The sequence below is a fragment of the Telmatherina bonti genome (genome assembly GCF_933228915.1).
Source record: "Telmatherina bonti genome assembly, chromosome: 13".
Classification (NCBI taxonomy): Eukaryota; Metazoa; Chordata; class Actinopteri; order Atheriniformes; family Telmatherinidae; genus Telmatherina; species Telmatherina bonti.
The window spans coordinates 8,003,839-8,022,808 of NC_136611.1; the positions used below are offsets into that span (position 1 = coordinate 8,003,839).

At 39.4% G+C, this 18,970-nt stretch overlaps 2 protein-coding genes across 2 annotated transcripts; both read left to right on the top strand.

The window, feature by feature from the left end:
* Positions 1-1,213: 1,213 nt before the first annotated feature.
* LOC306764160 (nuclear factor 7, ovary-like) lies at positions 1,214-2,647 on the top strand (the record flags this gene model as incomplete). Its single annotated transcript, XM_079251201.1, has 1 exon — positions 1,214-2,647. One exon carries the CDS (start codon positions 1,214-1,216, stop codon positions 2,645-2,647), a length of 1,434 nt encoding a protein of 477 aa, XP_079107327.1.
* Positions 2,648-16,774: 14,127 nt separating this feature from the next.
* LOC306764161 (zinc-binding protein A33-like) lies at positions 16,775-18,211 on the top strand (the record flags this gene model as incomplete). The annotated part of the gene is made up of 1 exon (XM_079251202.1): positions 16,775-18,211. The coding sequence occupies one exon, from the start codon at positions 16,775-16,777 to the stop codon at positions 18,209-18,211; it is 1,437 nt and encodes a 478-aa protein (XP_079107328.1).
* Between the last annotated feature and the right edge of the window lie 759 nt (positions 18,212-18,970).

Here is an 18,970-nt window from a genome sequence, read left to right on the forward strand (position 1 = left end):
TTGCATTTATTTTAGTGTGCAGACAAGAGGGTGTTTTATATATATATATATAAAAAATAAAAAAAAACCTTTGTGGATGTTCTATCATTGTTTTATATAATGTGCTTTGATGCCATGCTTTCTATCTTGTAAATGATTGTGTGACTTCACTTTTTAAAGGAACTCATGATTTAATTGCTTTGATTCATTGAATAAAAGAACATTTTGGTGTATTTGTGTGAGATGTGTTATTTATATGAATATATACATTTCAAATCATCTAAAACTAATGTACAATTATTGTAAGTGTTTAAATAAGGAGTTGTTCCTAAAGCCTTGTTGTGTGTTTCTATAATCGTACTGAGCTCTTAGCTGTGTCAGATCAAGAAGTCACAAACAGAAAAGCTGCACAGCTCATTCCTACCCTGTTTCCCTGTCTCCTGAGAACCTGCCTGCCCAGAGTTTTCCCTTGCCTCTTCCCCTCACGTAACTACTCGGTGTATGGACCTTGGACTGGATTTTGGACTTGGATTCTGGACAAACCCCCAATAATCTCAGGTGAGAGGAACTCCTTTTCTTCCTTCTTGGGCATTTTTCCCTGGAGTTTGATTCTCCCTGTGTGCCATCTTTCACTAACCCTCCTGTCATCACCAGCAGGACACAGTTGGGATCCTCTAAGAGGACTTCAAGCCGTCGTTGCCTTAGCCTCCTGCTTCCTCGTCCCCCGTTATTGTCAATAAAATCTGTAACCAGTCCTGAGGTCTTCTGGTTCCTTTGGGTCCCATCTCCTGTGCCATTACAAATGTCTCACAGTTGCAAAGAAACAATTAGTATTTGTCTCTTCTGAACCCTTTCAATCTATGTAACATAAAATTGCAAGGGGGGGGGCAAATATGAACCTTTTTGATTTTTATGTTCATTACACATTAATCCAAGCAGAAGTATATATGACAGGAGGGTTAAGTCAAGAAATGATTGCATTGTGATGATAAAATATGAAAAGATGTGAGACGTCCATGCTGTCTGTGCAAGGAAATATAAGTAAAGCATTTAGACATGTGGACAAACCTTCGTTTCTGACCCGAATGAGGAAGTAAAAGCAGAAACCGAAGTGAGCTGAGACGCCTTTACACAGTGGGGAGAGCTTGATGGGGAAAAATACAAAAGATTTTTCTGATATGAGATAAAGAGACTTTCTGTCGGTGAGTTCTGTTGTTGAAATATTCTGTGAAAAATGGCTGAAAAAATCGCTCTTGTAGAAAACTTCCTGAGCTGCCATGTGTGTTCAGAGACGTTCAGAGATCCTGTGTCTCTGAGCTGCAACCACAACTTCTGTTCAAGCTGCCTGCAGAAATTCTGGGAACAAGCTGGAAACAAGAACTGTCCCATTTGTAAAAGGGAATCTTCTAAAGACTATCCAGATGTGAACTTTGGATTAAAGAAACTGGCTGATTCTTTTGCTGGAAGACACAAATCTGGATCATCTGAAACAGGAAAAGAAGTGAAGACATTGACTGTGTGTACTAAACATCAAGAAGAACCTAAACTGTTCTGTGAGGACGAGCAGAGAGCTGTGTGTCCTGTCTGTGAGTTTTCTCTCCACCAGCATCACAAAGTGGTTCCTATAGAACAAGCAGTCAGTGAGCTGAAGGAGCAGCTGAAGTCTGACTTAAAGTCTCTGCAGGACAAGATGAACACATACAAACACGTGGAGAAAACATACAATGATGGGATTCAACATAACAAGAAGCAGCTGTTGTCCACAGAGAAGCAGATCAGAGCAGAGTTCAACAAGCTGCACCAGTTCCTGAAAGAGGAAGAGGAGTCCAGACTGGCAGCTCTGAGGGAGGAAGAGAAGCAGAAGGGGAAGACTATCAGCAGAGAGATGAAGATCCAGGATCAGATCTCCTCTCTGTCAGACAGTATCTGTGCTGTTGAAGAAGACCTGCAGAAAGACAAGGTGTCCTTCCTCAGCAGTTATAAAGACACTCAGAGCAGAACCAGAACCCAGTGCTCACTGTCAGATCCACAGCTGCTCTCAGGAGCGCTGATAGATGTGGCCAAACACCTGGGCAACCTGTCCTTCAGAGTCTGGGAGAAGTTGAAGGAGAAGATCCACTTCAGTCCTGTTATTCTGGACCCAAACACTGCAAACCCATGGCTCTATCTGTCTGATGATCTGACCAGTGTGAGACGTGGAGAGACATGGCAGCAGCTTCCTGACAATCCAGAGAGAAATAAAAAGTATGCACTTGTTTTTGGCTCTAAGGGTTTCAGCTCAGGGAAACACAGCTGGGAGGTGGAGGTGGGAGATCATCCTCGCTGGAATATTGGTTTGGTTAAAGAATCTGTTGACAGGAAGGAAAAGTTATATGCTTCACCGGAATATGGAATCTGGTGTTTATCTTATGGTGATGAAAAATACACTGATGTTGTTGATAAGGCTGTCAAAGTGAAGAAGAATCTCCAGAGGATTAAAGTCCTGCTGGACTATGACAGGGGGAAGGTGTCCTTCTACAACACAGAAGACATGACGGTCATCTACACCCACAGAGACACTTTCACTGAGAAACTCTTCCCATTTTTCTGTGTTGGAAAAGCTGGAGATGCAAAAACCTCTGATATCAAAATCTGTCCAACTCGCTGGATCTCCAGCATTCAACACTAGAAACAAGCAGTAATCAAACCTTCTGAGGAGTAAATGTGATTTTTTTGTCTATAACTGGATGTTTATATTAAATGTTGTGTGTAAAATAAATAATAAATCCCAGAGGTTTTCAGCTGTATATTCATTCTTCATTAAATATTTTAAGTTCACCTGCTTCATTCATGTTGACAGAGAAATATTTAGAGAGTCTGGACACACAGAGCTGTAAACATGTCATTTTTATTCTGCAGCTGCATTATGCAAACACAGTGTATGAGAGGTGAAAATTATGGTCAAACTTTTTCAATGAGGAAATATTAATTCAAAGACTTTCAGTTTGATATTACTTCTAAAATTAAATAATGTTCTTATTTTATTTTATTTTATTTTAGTTTAGTTTAGTTTAGTTTAGTTTAGTTTAGTTTAGTTTAGTTTAGTTTAGTTTAGTTTAGTTTAGTTTATTCGCACTTCTTACCAGATGATGGCGGTAGTGCGTCACAATGTTGCTACCGCACATAAATATCAAATCAACTAAAATGAAGAAGAAGCTGGATGCGGAAGGGGAATTTCATCTGGATAACTGAAGTAAACAACGCTTTCAGATGGTCGTAGGTATCACTGATGCAAACATTTCTCATTAATTATTACTAGCGATGGGAAAATGAGAGGTCATGAATCAGTGAGGCATCGCTGCCAAGCGTATCACACATTGGTTGTCGCTTCATCAAGGTGCTTCATTTGCTCTATGTCTCCATTGTGTGGACAAAAAAATGAACTACACACTGGTTGAGTTAAAGGGGTTCTGACACAGAGCTGTGAAATGTGCTTGTGTTACTTGTTGTTTGTGCTTTTGTGACTTTATATTTGTGCTTGTGTTACTTGATGTTTGTGCTTATGCAAAACTGAATAAAGATGTAATTTAAAAGTATCCATTTTTATTTAGAAATATTAATTTATCCAGTGTTTTGGGAGAAAGACGATTTCTTTTTTTGTACAATAGTTCTCCAGCTTTAGAAAATACCCTTTCACAGGGCAGAGACGAGGCAGGAGTGCACAGAAATGCCACAGCTAGTTTGTACAGATTTGGATATACAGCCTTCTGTTGCTCCCAATACTTCAGTGGGTCTGATTTCCTCAAGATGTTAGGTTCCGACAGGTAGGCTTGGACCTCCATTGTGGTACCTGCAGTCACATTCGTCGTTCTAGTCTGCTGACTAGTTGCATCAAAGCGATGCCACAATTTGCTTCCTACAAAAAAATGAATAAATAAACATTACTTATTAGCACAATTGTACTGTATTAATTACCTTGCTCCACAGATTGAGTAGCTGATGTTGATGGAGTGGATGGAGATGGAGATGATGATGATGATGATGACTGATGATGCCTTATAATAGCAGCACACTCTGATATCAGTCTTGTCTCTGCATCCACTGCTTTATTTGGGCTAAAGAAACCAATTTTTTTAAACCTTGGGTCCAGAAGTGTTGACAGGTACATGATGCTCATTGACTGGATGTTATTTAGTTTGTCCCTCAGCTGTCTTCGAAGAAACTGGGCCATTTCTCTGCTCTCTGCGGTCTGGATCATCCCAATCTCCTCCTCTTCCAGGGAACAGTGGAGCATTGAAAGGAGTGGAATAACTTTTGACCCCGACACTCTCTTCTCCTCAGACAACTCAGTCGTTGCCTGATTGAAAGGCTCCAAAACTTTGAGGCAGTCTTTGATAATTGTAAAAGTATCTGCCGACAGCGGTTGAATGTTAGTTCACAGTCCGGCCAAAGCTGCACCAACAGGTTCACGGAGATCATATAGCCGCTGGAACATTACATAGGTGCTGTTCCAGCGAGTTTCCACCTCTTGAACAAGCTTCAACACAGGAAGGTTCATCTGAACTTGCATTTGTGACAGTCTTTCCTATAAAAAAACAACAAACTTGTCAACACACACACACACACAAAACAATTCACATGGTGCATGTAAAGGGCTTACTTTTGCAGTAGTGCTACTCTTGAAATATCCCACTATCCTTCTGCAGTTACTGAGGATAGCAGAAATCTCAAGAGAATTCTCCATTGCCTTTCTCACCATCAAATTTAGGGAATGTGCAACACATGTTGTGTGGCGCAAATGCAGTTCCCTTGCACAGGCACCCATGTTGGGTGCACCATCAGTCACAAGGCATGTGACCTTGTCCCTTATGCCCCATTCTGTCATAAGTGCCGTTTTGGTGCTTGCCAGGTTTACTGCAGAATGTGCTTCAGTAAAACGCTGCACTCCAAGAACCACAGACTGCAGACTGGTGCTTTCATCAATGAAATGGCATATCACCGCCAAAAAAGATTCTGTGTTGATGGATGTCCACAAATCTGATGTAATGCTGACAGCCTGTGCTTTAGAAACCACAGCCTTGGCTTTCTCCTTGGTTTCTTGGTATCGTTTATCCACCATGGCTTTCAGAGTCTACAATAAAAGTATAATGTGTTAAAAAGAAAATGAGAAAAATATAAAAAATGCTTTGTGTACTTACCTTCCTTGTGGGTAGAACATAATTAGGGGCCAATGCTTCAAAAAGCTTTTTGAAGCCAGTGCCCTCCACAAAGGAAAAGGGTTGGGAATCTTCAACGACCATATTCACCAACAACTCCGCAATATCAGCATTCTTGTCTAAATGCATTACAATAATGTGTTATTATACAGTGAGATCATATTATTGTGTTTCCAAAAGGCCTACCTGGGCCTGGATTTTCTTGAGTGGCCTCCACATTGACATGCAAAGACCGATAATGCCTTAGCATTGATGAGGTGTTGTTGTTATACACCAGCTCCCTGAGGCACAACAGACACTTCACCTGAAAAAAAAAAAAAAGAGGGCTATAGATTTAGTAAAATGCAAACAGTATACAGCTGTTTTTAAACTTACATTTGTAGAATTTGTACATAACAAGGTAGTTACCTTATTCGGAGAAATCAAATCAAAATGTTCCCAGACAGGTGAAGTTTTTCTTTTTCTGGCTGCTGGTTCCATAGCAACAATTACACAGTTCAAAAACATGATAATTGTTTTGAAACAGCAACAAAATGGACCCAATAACTCAAGATGAACAAGATGACACGGGCAATCCATTGCGTTTCAACCCCCCTTTTATTTTGAATGCCGCTCCAAAAGCGCGAGACACTTCCTGAACCTGTCACGTGACGCCGCATGCTCGGCGAGGCTTCACGATGCTTCACACGTCACTGCATACGTCAGCGACACACACGTCGACAAGTGCTTCGGCAAAGCGCTTCCGGAATTACTCGATACAAGCTTCGGAGCCCTGCTTCGTATTGGCCATCACTAATTCTTACATGAATTTCTTTAACACTTACATGCGGTATTTGCATTGTAGCTGAGTCATCGTAGTGTCTCTATTTGTTCCAACAATCCCTGAATTTTCAGTATTTTACAAGCAAAATATGACACAGATGCTAAAGAACTACAGAAACGTGGAACCATTTTAATGGGTTTTGCATTCAGTATGTTTGTTTTGTGCTTATTTATCCTGAAAGTATCAATGCATAGTTATGTTTTTAATAAAGAAACAATGTAACATTTGTAAAAACACACCGTCGGACCGTCAATTTTTAATCTGGTAACCCAAAAAAATGATGTTTTCCCACTAAATGTATGAAACTTAGAGTCAAGTTTTAAAGAAAATGTAGAATTTTGTTTTTCATTACACAGAGTACCTGACAGTTGTTCATAAACCTATGAATATAGATCTATAAATCTTATCGTATGGAAGCAGTACAGATGTTCTTCTACTGTTAATGAAATTATTTAGCATTTTATATTCAGTACTTGTAGAAAGCCTGAGAAAAATTTTACCATTGTCCTTTTAAAAAAATTAAATTATGTTTTTTTATTCAAAACCATTTTTTTATTGCATACTAATCTATGTTTTCCAGAAAGATTAAAATGGCATATTTTCCATTTAAAATGTAGATGCTAGATGTGCATCTCTCCTGGCCTGAAATGTAAAAATTTGGGGTTATCATGGGTAAATTAATCGGGCTGTGATGATATGCTTCTGTCCCGATTCCATTCGATTCCGATATTTTTGGGTGCCGATTTGATTTAAATTGTGATTCTCACAGTTTTTCGATATCGCTAAATTTTGTAGATTAAAAACAAAATAAATGTGTAAAACTTTTTTTTCCCTGTTTCCCTTTGTCTTGATTTCAATTAGAAAAAATCAACTCAGTAACCATACCATATTCTGTTGCTATAATGCCCAAGAAGAAAAGTAACAAAAAAAAAAAAAAAAACCTATGAAAACAATGAAAATGACAAATTTTTTCATAATGGATTATTTTTATTTATCTGAAAAAATAAATTTTTTAACCAAAAATTTATTTTAAAATTGTGAAGCAAAAAAAAAAAAAAAAAAAAATCCTTATTTTTGATTTTTCTATTCGAATTTCCCACCCCTAGAAATTGTCCCAGAATCAGGGACAGAGCTAAGGTTAAAGCAGAATGGCATCATCTGCAGCAGCAAACTGTAATGCCAAGTTCCTCCAAGTTAGGTAACAAGACGTCCATCTGCATCCTCCACAGGTGGGATCTTTTAAAACTGAATTATCAAAAGCCTCCTTTTGTAAATCTGAATTTTTAAAGTTTTTTTTATTTTTTATTTTACTGTAAGAGAGGATATTATTCCTTTCAAAAAAGTATATGTTAATTTAAAGAATTGTTTTCTACTGATATCTAAAATTCTGTTGCACAAGTTTTTTTTCCAAACCACTGTGCATTTATGTGAAATTAATATGATTTTCTTGTGTATTTTGCTGTGTTAGGATATCACTCCAAGGAATTAAGAGACTCCAGACAGCAAGCATAGATTGATATGGAGAATGATGAACAACTCCACTGTAAATAAGAACCACATACCCTGCCAGACGTGGGCAGGCCACAATGGCTGGTCCTCTACTTCATCTCAAGAACTCCTCATCAACCAACACAACCTCGCTCTGGGCTCGTCCTCTGAGCACAGAACCTTATATGACCTCTCGCAGGCGTCCAATCAAAGCTGCATTAGTGATCCAAGTACCTTTACTTCCAGAAACAATGTTCCTCACACAGCCCTGTACAATGACCCTCGTATGAGCAGCATCACATTACCTAACTTGCTTTATGACAACACGGCAGTCCAGAGTGTTCCTCACCCGATGTCCTTTGCTCAGCAAAGCTCTCACACCTCAACAATGATGATGGCCACAAACCAAGAAAAAGTTCCAACATCTCTTCCCCAAGAAAATCAAGGACCACAGCATTGTAGGACCCAGGAGTTGCCGTTTATCACAACCAACAGCTCGCTTAAAGTAATGCTTCAAAATCAGATATCCGGTCACGGTTTACCAAACAGACATCAGGATTTTCCCGTCGGTGTAGAGTCATGCAAACAACACATAAATACAACCCAAGCTAGTTTTGGAGGACAAAATGTGGAGTCAATTGGTATTACTGGACACACTCACAGTAGTGCGTCGTCTTCCACGTCCCAGGGCCAGTCGCACTGGGTCCTTTCATCACATAGTGGGGGTAAGCTGTGTTTCTATTAACTGTTTGTTACAGTGTCATCTTTCTCATGTATCATCTGCCTACAGGGTTTTTAAACATTGCAGGTTTTTCAGTTTGATCCAAGCTGCTGTCTCATACCGCATTTGTTTTTAGTTGCACCAGTTCCTGAAAGAGGAAGAGGAGTCCAGACTGGCAGCTCTGAGGGAGGAAGAGAAGCAGAAGGGGAAGACTATCAGCAGAGAGATGAAGAAGATCCAGGATCAGATCTCCTCTCTGTCAGACAGTATCTGTGCTGTTGAAGAAGACCTGCAGAAAGACAAGGTGTCCTTCCTCAGCAGTTATAAAGACACTCAGAGCAGAACCAGAACCCAGTGCTCACTGTCAGATCCACAGCTGCTCTCAGGAGCGCTGATAGATGTGGCCAAACACCTGGGCAACCTGTCCTTCAGAGTCTGGGAGAAGTTGAAGGAGAAGATCCACTTCAGTCCTGTTATTCTGGACCCAAACACTGTAAACCGACGTCTCTATCTGTCTGATGATCTGACCAGTGTGAGATGTGGAGAAACATGGCAGCAGCTTCCTGACAATCCAGAGAGAAACACAAAGTACAGCAGTGTGTTTGACTCTAAGGGTTTCAGCTCAGGGAAACACAGCTGGGAGGTGGAGGTAGGAGATCATCCTGACTGGAATGTTGGTTTGGTTAAAGAATCTGTTGACAGGAAGGGAGAGAGATATTCTTCACCAAAATATGGAATCTGGTGTTTATTGCATGGTGATGGAAAATACATTGATGCGCTTGGTAAGACTGTCACAATACAGAAGAGTCTCCAGAGGATCAGAGTCCAGCTGGACTATGACAGCGGGGAGGTGTCCTTCTACAACCCTGAAGACATGACTCACATCTACACTCACAGAGACATTTTCAATGAGAAACTCTTCCCGTATTTCCTTATTGGAGAAGCTGGAGATGCAAAAACCTCTGATATCAAAATCTGTCCAACTTTTGTTTCTTTGAAATATTCAGAAAAATGAATCGTGTTCAAACTTTTACCATCATAAAATGTTGTTCATCCATAGTTTTCAGACTTTTACACTTCAAACCTTGTAAATCATTGTTACATATTGGGAGTCTGATTTTATTTTGATCATTTTAATGAACTCTTTGAGAAACAACCTCATGACGACTGTTAGTTTCTGTGGGATTACATGACAGGAATGTTTTTAAGATAACAAGATCATTTATTCATCCAGGGAGAGGAGGGCAGCTCAAACACAAAGTAAAAGAGACATTAAAAGTATATTTTAAAAAAAGACAAAAAAATACAAGAAATCATCAAACATTAAGAAGGAAGAAACAGTGTTTGTATTTCCAGCCTCACCCAGTTTGATGTGCAGTGAGGCGTTATAACACAGCAGAATCACTCTTTGGGGGGAGATGTTTTAGGGACTGGAACCACACCAGAGATCTTCCACAAAACAGGAACTCTTTCCAGACTCATGTTGAAGATGTAGCAGACCACCTGACAGAGCTGGTCTGCACAGTCCTGGAGGAGTCTGGAGCAGATGCCATCAGGACCCGTGGCTTTCCTGGTTTTTATCTTCTTCAGCTGCATTCTCACCTGATCTGCTGTTGGTGTACACATAGCGCTCTCACATAGTGCTCTCTCTTGTCACAGACTAAACAGAACCTGTCTGAACCTACACCTGAACTCCTGTGAGAAACATCTGATTCAAGTCTATCGTTTAGGGAGCAATTAGACTGCAGTCACACACGGTTGTTTGTGTATGTCTATAAATACTGAACACATCCTGCAAGAGCTCGGAGCTCTCGGGAGTTCTCTGTACTGACCCTGTGTCAATTTTTTGAATAAAGGACGAGGTTTAACCCTTAGACTTCTCCACCTCGTAGTTTTCCACCACAACCTTGGTGCTGTTTGCGATGATGAAAGCTGGAGGTGGGCCCAGTAAAAAAAACTGTTGAACAGGTTCAGCCAGTTGGCCCAGTCTCTGTCTCCAGGTTCAGGGTTCCTCTTCTGGTTTTGACCTCCTCAGATAGCTTGGAGCCCTCTCCAGACCTCCCTCACATTGTTCTGCTGCAGGTCCTTCATTTTTCTCCTGTAGCTGGCCGTGTACTCTTTCATCTTCCATTTAAGATCTGTCTGCACCCTCCTCTGTTCTTTCTGTCACCAGACTGGAAAACCCTCCTTTTCTCCAGCAGCAAGGCTCTCAGATCAGGACTCACTCAGGGCTTGTTGGGTCAGAAACACCGTGCCCTCTTCAGTTAGACTCACATAAGTTACATTCAAATAGTTAAATGAACACTGAAACTAAAAGAAAAGCATTTCCTCACCTTCATTATCCTGTTTAAGTGAAGTCAGATGTCAGATCAGATTTGTGAGCTTTTATGATTTTATAAAATCAAGAAGGAAGCTGCAGTTCCAACCAAAGCTTCAATGCAACATTTCTGACATGACAGGAAGATATTAACGTTTGGAAATTAAATTAAAAAGACTTTTGATTATATTCATTTATACAATGCTCTAATTTTACCACTGCAGATTTCTCTCCTTAACAGCTGAACTGCAAGATTTTTTTTTTTCGCAGATTAAGATTATTTGACCTTAATAACCTTTAATATATTAATTAATTGACCTTTAATATATCCATCCATCCATCCACCCATCTTCTGCCGCTTATACAGGGTCGGGTCGTGGGGACAGCAGCATAAGCAGTGAAGCCCAGACTTCCCTCTCCCCAGCCACATTTGCCAACTCTGCGGGGGGGATCCCGAGGCGTTCCCAGGCCAGCCGAGAGATGTAATCCCTCCAGCGTGTCCTGGGTCTTCCCCGGGGTCTCCTCCCAGAGGGACGTGCCTGGAACACCTCACCAGGGAGGCGTCCAGGGAGGATCCTAACCAGATGGCTGAGCCGTCTCAACTGGTTCCTCTCAATGTGGAGGAGCCCCGGCTCCACTCTGAGCCCCTCGCGGATGACCGATCTCCTCCCCCATTCTCCAAGGGAGAGCCACCCTGCGGTGGAAACTCATTTCCCATGCCGCCTGTATACGAGATCTTATTCTTTCGATCATGACCCACAGCTCATGACCATAGGTGAGGGTAGGAATGTAGATCGACTGGTTGTTAAATTTAAACCCTTAACATCTTAACATAATCATTAAATAAGAAGGAAGCCAGACGAGACGATCTTGTTCAAATTGCAAGGAGGCTCATCTCAGAAGCCTGAGCTTCAAAAAAACCCCAAGTCATTTATTGAAAGATACCACGTGGCATTCATACAAGTTGATACAATTCAATGTGTGTGTGTGGGTGTTTGCTTTGTTCAAAAGTCCAATGCGTATGTCCTGATAGGACAATGCGTATGTGTACTCTTCTTAAAGATACCATTCTGATAGGAACCGAATGTTTATCAAATTTTGTCAGACCACTCTGACCTTGCACATCACTGGAATGTCCTGCTTATCCAAACAGCACACAGAGGAAAACTTTTAACTTGTAAATGAGGATTAATGAAGAACATCAATGTAAGATTAATAAAAGATTATCATCATATGAATTGAAAATATTGTAACAACTGAAATTCCCAACACTGGTAAATTGAGAGCTTCGCCTTCTGGCTCAGTTCCTTCTTCACCACAACAGATCGGCGCAGCGACTGCATTACTGCAGACGCTGACGTCCCGCCATTATTTTCAAACAGTCTGGTCATGTGACTTTGCAGCCAATAGACAGAAAGCAACAGTGGCACACCAATGATGCAGCCAATCACATTTCTTTTTACCGGAGCTTTGGAAAAACGTCATGGACATCGTTGCTAACACAAACTGCTTTGCATGAAGTTCTGATTTTAAAATCTTCCGAAGTGATGATAGAAATATGACAAAAACAAATAATAATCAAGTATGAGATTAAATTAAGAGAAACCTCACTGAATGAAATGTTCTGTATTTTTTATTAAGCTCTTTATTTCAGATGTTTAACTCCTTGTTTCTTTTTTTTATTTTTACATTGATATAATTTACATTAGTCAGTGACCCAATCGCACTTCCCCATTTAACATCCTATTTCCCGGGCCTTTAGATAATTCAGGAAATTCAGGATTTGTCCAACAGATTAGTTTGCAGTCATTTAATGTTTTTGCTTGCTGTTTTTTAAAAAAAGCAGCATGTCTGTGGAAGGAAAGACAACTGAAGCTTTTCCCATCACTGTGGAAAGGATGTTTCAGTCAGCATTTTACCGCCATCAGAAATGTGAAAAGTGGTAAGTGACCCTTTGCTGTTACACCATAACACAACAATGATATTTAGTATTTATCAATTATTTGCCTCCCATATGTCTAGCAATCTTACACATTATTTGAGATTTACTTGCATTATTTTGTTAATCTGCTTTCTTTCAATGTAATCTGTTTGTTGGAATTCAGCACCACACCAACCATTGCCACACACATGTAGATGTAGAACATCTGTGTAACAAATTAAACTGCAGAATTATCAAGAACGGTTCCAATGGGTACAAGGGGTTCAGAGCTGTAGCAAGCACTGCTCTTAAATGTCTGTAAAACAAAATTATACACAATGATTACAGCTGCTGATCCATCTCCTGTTGTCATTGTACTGCATGTTTTCAGACAGATGGAGGAGAGAGGCAGCATGGATATTGGCAGAAAGGGTGTAAGTAAAAACTTTGTGTAGGTCAACAATAACTTCCTGTTATAGCAGACAATGTGAAAACTTGGCCAATTATATTATGTTTTTTTTCCCCACTCAGTTGATAAGAGTGCCATACCACATTGTTGATTACACTGATGACTCTAGGAAGTCAACAGGTCATGTACTGAAAGTTGCATTTGATCTAAAACTATACATACGTGGACAGAATTGTTGGTTCCCTTCAGTCAATGAAAGAAAAACTTACAATTGTCACAGAAATAACTTGAATCTGACTAATATGATAAAAATTATATGAAATTTAACCATTGAAAGTAAAACATTGTTTTTCAGCCATGCTTAACATAATTATATGAAAATAAACTCATGAAACAGGCTTGGACAAAAACGATAGGACCCTTAACTTAATATTTGGTTGCACAACCTTTTGAGGCGATCACTGCCACCAAATGTTTCCTGTAACTGGCAATGAGAATTCTGCGCCCCTCCGCATGTATTTTGGCCCACTCCTCAGCAAAGCAAAAGTTTTCTCAGATTTGAAAGGTGCCTTTTTCAGGTGCCATGTCTCAACCCCTTCCAAAGATGCTCAATAGGATTTAGGTCAGGACTTATAGAAGGTGACTTTAATCCAATGTTTTCCTCTTAGACATTCTTGTGTTAGCTGAGTGTTTTGGCCCATTGTCCTGTTGCAAAACCCATGACCTGCAACTGATACCAACCTTTCTGACACTGGCAAGCACATTTCTCCCTAGAATCCCTTGATAGTTTTGAGATTTCATTGTACCTGCACAAATTCAAGACACCATGTGCCAGATGCAGCAAAGCAGCCCTCGAACATCACAGAACCTCCTCCATGTTTTCCGGTAGAGACAGTGTTCTTTTGGCCTACTTGGCAAACAGTTCCATTTCATATAGGCCCACTGACTCATTACAAGATTGTAGACACCCGTGATGCTAATTAGTGGACACACTTTGGATTAACATGTTCCTTTGGTAACATTGTTTTCAGTCTTCTCTTGGAGTACCATCATTTTTGTCCAAGCCTGTTTCACAAGTTTTATTTTTTCATAGAATTCTGTTAAAGAATGATTGAAAAGCAATGTTTGACTTTCACTGGTTAAATTCATTAGAATTTTTATTTAATATTACTTTTGTCAGAAATCATTTTTGTGACGATTGTGAGTTTTTCTTTGATTGACCAAAGGGTACCAATAATTTATTCACATTTGTGGCTATCATTTTACTTGGTACATGCCTGGTTCTATCTAGTAATTTTATAGGTATACATGGTGCACTGACATGGGAAACAAATGTCTCAACTGTAATTAATTGGTCATGAAATAGATTCTATCTGCTCAATACTTCTTTTCATTACATCCGAGTCATCACATGTAATTTACATGTTCCTAGAATGCAAGCAGATTCACAGCAGGCGAATCTGCTTGCAACACATACACACATTCAATACACCAATTTTCAGTCTGAGTTATTTCCCTGCTTCACTGTATAACTGTTTGCTTTTTGTATTTCAGACGGTGGTATTTACAGCAAAACAGAGGAGACAAGAGTCTGTCGTTTTTCAAACAATGACCCATGAAACAAAATCAGGGGAAAAAAGAGTTTTGCCTAAAAGGTGGAAAGAAGAAAACTTATTTACTCCCATTTTACATCCAAATTACTTGCAATAACTTCATCAATACATACAACAAAAATTGTCTTACTGCAACTTTAGACTAAAATTATACTGATCAGATCTATATGGAGAACTGTTGTTTTGTTTTTTTTCCCTCCATCTGATGAGACGACCACCAACTCGCTACATTGTGAAGTCATCAGAAGATGAACATGTAATTTAGCTACTTCTTTGTGAAAACATACTCTAGAGGAAAACAAAAGTTCACTCTGTGAACTTCAGCAAAACATTTGCAATTCAGTTTCTGACTTGGAAGATTTACAGAGATTAATCTGCTCTGGAAGACACCCAAAATGGCTGATTTGCATGTCATTGACTGGCATTGTGGCCAAGCCCAGAGCAATTTGCCATTGAAGTGGTCGTTGTGAGAACAATCCCTGTTACAAAAGAGAGAGCACAAGAAGGTGTAAACTTATCTACAATTTAACATGCCTCTTGTCATGGTTTCCCTTTGACAGCCACAACACATTCACAATGTCTGATTTCCCCATGACGCATTTGCTATGTTCAAATGCCTCTTTCATTCCACTGAAGACAGCTGCAAGACGTCTAAAGTAGTCTTTTCTACAAGAAGGCAAGAAACTATGTTATATGTTTGTGATCGAACCATTAGCAAAATGTATTTAGTCATGTGCTTCATCCAGCAATAAATCATCCATTGATATATAGCATCATATTGGTCAAATTTGTATAATAAGACTGATATTTAAGTATTTTCTTTGCTGTCAAATGAACTTTTATGCTCACTTGCATGTGTTTGTAAAAAGAATATACAATAAATAACACAAAAAATGTGTTTTTAGTCATTATTGCTCCACTGGCCGGTCTGGTATCCTAACACAATATCTGCACAAGTATCCTGAACCTACATATCAAGAAAGAAAAATGTCAATGTTTAGTGACTTTACTAGAAATGGCCCAGATTTTTATAAGGCACAGAGAAATACACCCTACAGATAAATCAGGATTCAGATTCTTTTTAGTATGTTGATCTCGGCTACTTCCGGACGTGACCGCAGGTCATATTCGGAGCTCATATATGACAAAAGTCCGACACACCTTGTATCTGGACACAGTATATAACCTCATGCAGTATCATGTGTCCATATATCACCTGATATGGCACATGTTGACCACTGATGATCTTTACCAGAAATGGTCCAGATTCTTCTGAGACTTAGAGAAATATCCCCTACAGATATGTCAGGATTCTGGCTTGGTTTAGTATCTTGACCACAGATACTTCCGGATGTGACCGCAGGTCATATTCAGAGCTCATATATGAGAAAAGTCAGACACACCTTGTGTCCGGACACAATATATGTCCTCATGCAGTATCTTATGTCCGTATATCGCCAGACATGAAACATGTCTCAAAATGCACCAGAAATGGTCCGGATTGTTCCGATATTTAGGGAAAAATCCCTACAGATATGTCAGGATTCTGGCCCTTTTCACTTTTCTATAACCTGCTGAGTTAATATAAACCTAAATAGAAAAAGAAAAAAAAAAGAGTGATACAAGTTGAATAAGATCAGAAAGATATAATGGTGTTGTTTAATGTGTGACAGGAATGCTTGATTTGGATCTGTACTTCAAATAAATTCCGGTGAACTTAAAAAAACCTTTTTAGTTATTATTGATATGTGAAGAGTACTGAATAAAATCTAACAAGTTAGATAAGGTGTTTATTATCCTTTTTTTTTTTTTTTTTTAAAAGAGGTTGATTTTGTGTATTTTTTAACAATGCATTTAAACACTTCTTTTTTTTTTTAATTTATTTTATATTATTCAGTTAATTTTGTACCAGTGTAATATACATGAACAAATATACATGAAGGGCAAACTTCTTCTTATTTATGGCTTTTATGAAACCCAACGACATCACATGTTTTCTTGCTGGTTTGGTGAAAATGAAAAAGATGTTAGAACTTTATTTTACTACAGTCCACGAATGCAGCAACTTTAGCTCTGAAAGACGCTCTGACACCTCCATCTGCTGGAGATAAACATTTATTGCAGCTTTTCTGACTGATGTGACTGAAATGAAGGAAAGTGAAAGTAAACCTGAACCAAGCAAAGAAAACTGAGACGCCATTTCAGGGTGTGAGATCTCTACGGAACATTAAACACAACTGGAGGAATTTCTATTTCAAGGTAAATTATAAGTTGGTGAGTCCTGTTTGGTGAAACATAATAGATCAGAATGGCTGAGAGACTTACTGTTAAAAACTTCCTGAGCTGCCATGTGTGTTCAGAGACGTTCAGAGATCCTGTGTCTCTGAGCTGCAACCACAACTTCTGTTCAAGCTGCCTGCAGAAATTCTGGGAACAAGCTGGAAACAAGAACTGTCCCATTTGTAAAAGAAAATCTTCAAAGGAATATCCACCAGTGAACTTTGGATTAAAGAAACTGGCTGATTCTTTTGCTGGAAGACACAAATCTGGATCATCTGAAACAGGAAAAGAAGTGAAGACATTGACTGTGTGTACTAAACATCAAGAAGAACCTAAACTGTTCTGTGAGGACGAGCAGAGAGCTGTGTGTCCTGTCTGTGAGTTTTCTCTCCACCAGCATCACAAAGTGGTTCCTATAGAACAAGCAGTCAGTGAGCTGAAGGAGCAGCTGAAGTCTGACTTAAAGTCTCTGCAGGACAAGATGAACACATACAAACACGTGGAGAAAACATACAATGAAATGAACGAACACTGCAAGAAGCAGCTGTTGTCCACAGAGAAGCAGATCAGAGCAGAGTTCAACAAGCTGCACCAGTTCCTGAAAGAGGAAGAGGAGTCCAGACTGGCAGCTCTGAGGGAGGAAGAGAAGCAGAAGGGGAAGACTATCAGCAGAGAGATGAAGAAGATCCAGGATCAGATCTCCTCTCTGTCAGACAGTATCTGTGCTGTTGAAGAAGACCTGCAGAAAGACAAGGTGTCCTTCCTCAGCAGTTATAAAGACACTCAGAGCAGAACCAGAACCCAGTGCTCACTGTCAGATCCACAGCTGCTCTCAGGAGCGCTGATAGATGTGGCCAAACACCTGGGCAACCTGTCCTTCAGAGTCTGGGAGAAGTTGAAGGAGAAGATCCACTTCAGTCCTGTTATTCTGGACCCAAACACTGCAAACCGACGGCTCTATCTGTCTGATGATCTGACCAGTGTGAAACGTGGAGACACAAAGCAGCAGCTTCCTGACAATCCAGAGAGAAACACAAACTACAGCAATGTTTTTGGCTCTGAGGGTTTCAGCTCAGGGAAACACAGCTGGGAGGTGGAGGTGGGAGATCATCCCTGCTGGAATATTGGTTTGGTTAAAGAGTCTGTTGACAGGAAGGGAAGATGCGATCCTTCATCAAAATATGGAATCTGGTGTTTATGGCACGGTGATGGAAAATACACTAATGGTGATGGTAAGATTGTCACAGTGAAGAAGAGTCTCCAGAGGATCAAAGTCCAGCTGGACTATGACAAGGGGGAGGTGTCCTTCTATGACCATGAAGACATGAATCTCATCTACACTCACAGAGACACTTTCACTGAGAAACTCTTCCCATATTTCAGTGTTGGAGAAGTTGCTGATGTCAAAACTTCTGTCATCAAAATCTTTCCAACTCTTGTTTCATTAAGATTTTTAGAAAAATGAATCTATTGTTTCATAATTTCATTAAAGTCATTCATCGCTACTGTTAGTTTCTGTTGTATTACAAGAAAGAGAACAGCAGAGATCCAAAGAAACAAAGAGGTTAATAAATACAAAAACTGCAACTTACATGTGATGTTGTAAATATGACCCTGATTTATGTTTATTTGTTCTTCATCAGAAGTGCTTAGATTTTTAGTCAATAAATGTGACAGTCCTGTTTTGAAGAAAACCTACTAAAATATATTATTTTCTTTGAATAATCCAAGAACAGAAGTTTTTTTAAGCCAAGAAAAATAGATCTTAACTCATGCTTCAGATTCGTTATTAATATTAAATAGCCGCCATCATTTATAGATCCCCCTGTTAGAAACTGACCGCCTGAAATATGAGAAAAAAAGTTTTATTCCTTTAAATAAAATTTCAAAAACTCTCAAACTCTCCAGCTGGTCTGATCCTTAGTGTTGAGTATTAGAAACAAGCAGTAATCAAACCTGCTGAGGAGGAAATTTCATTTTATTTCTCCTCCACTGGATGTTTGTTCACTATTAAATGTTGTGTGTAAAATAAATAATTAATCCCAGAGGTTTTCAGCTGTATATTCATTCTTCATCAAGTATTTTAAGTTCAGCTGCTTCATACATGTTGACAGAGAAATATTTAAAGAGTCTGGACACTCAGAGCTGTAAACATGTGTCACTTTTATTCTGCAGCTGCATTATGCAAACACAGTGTATGAGAGGTGAAAATTATTGTCAAAAG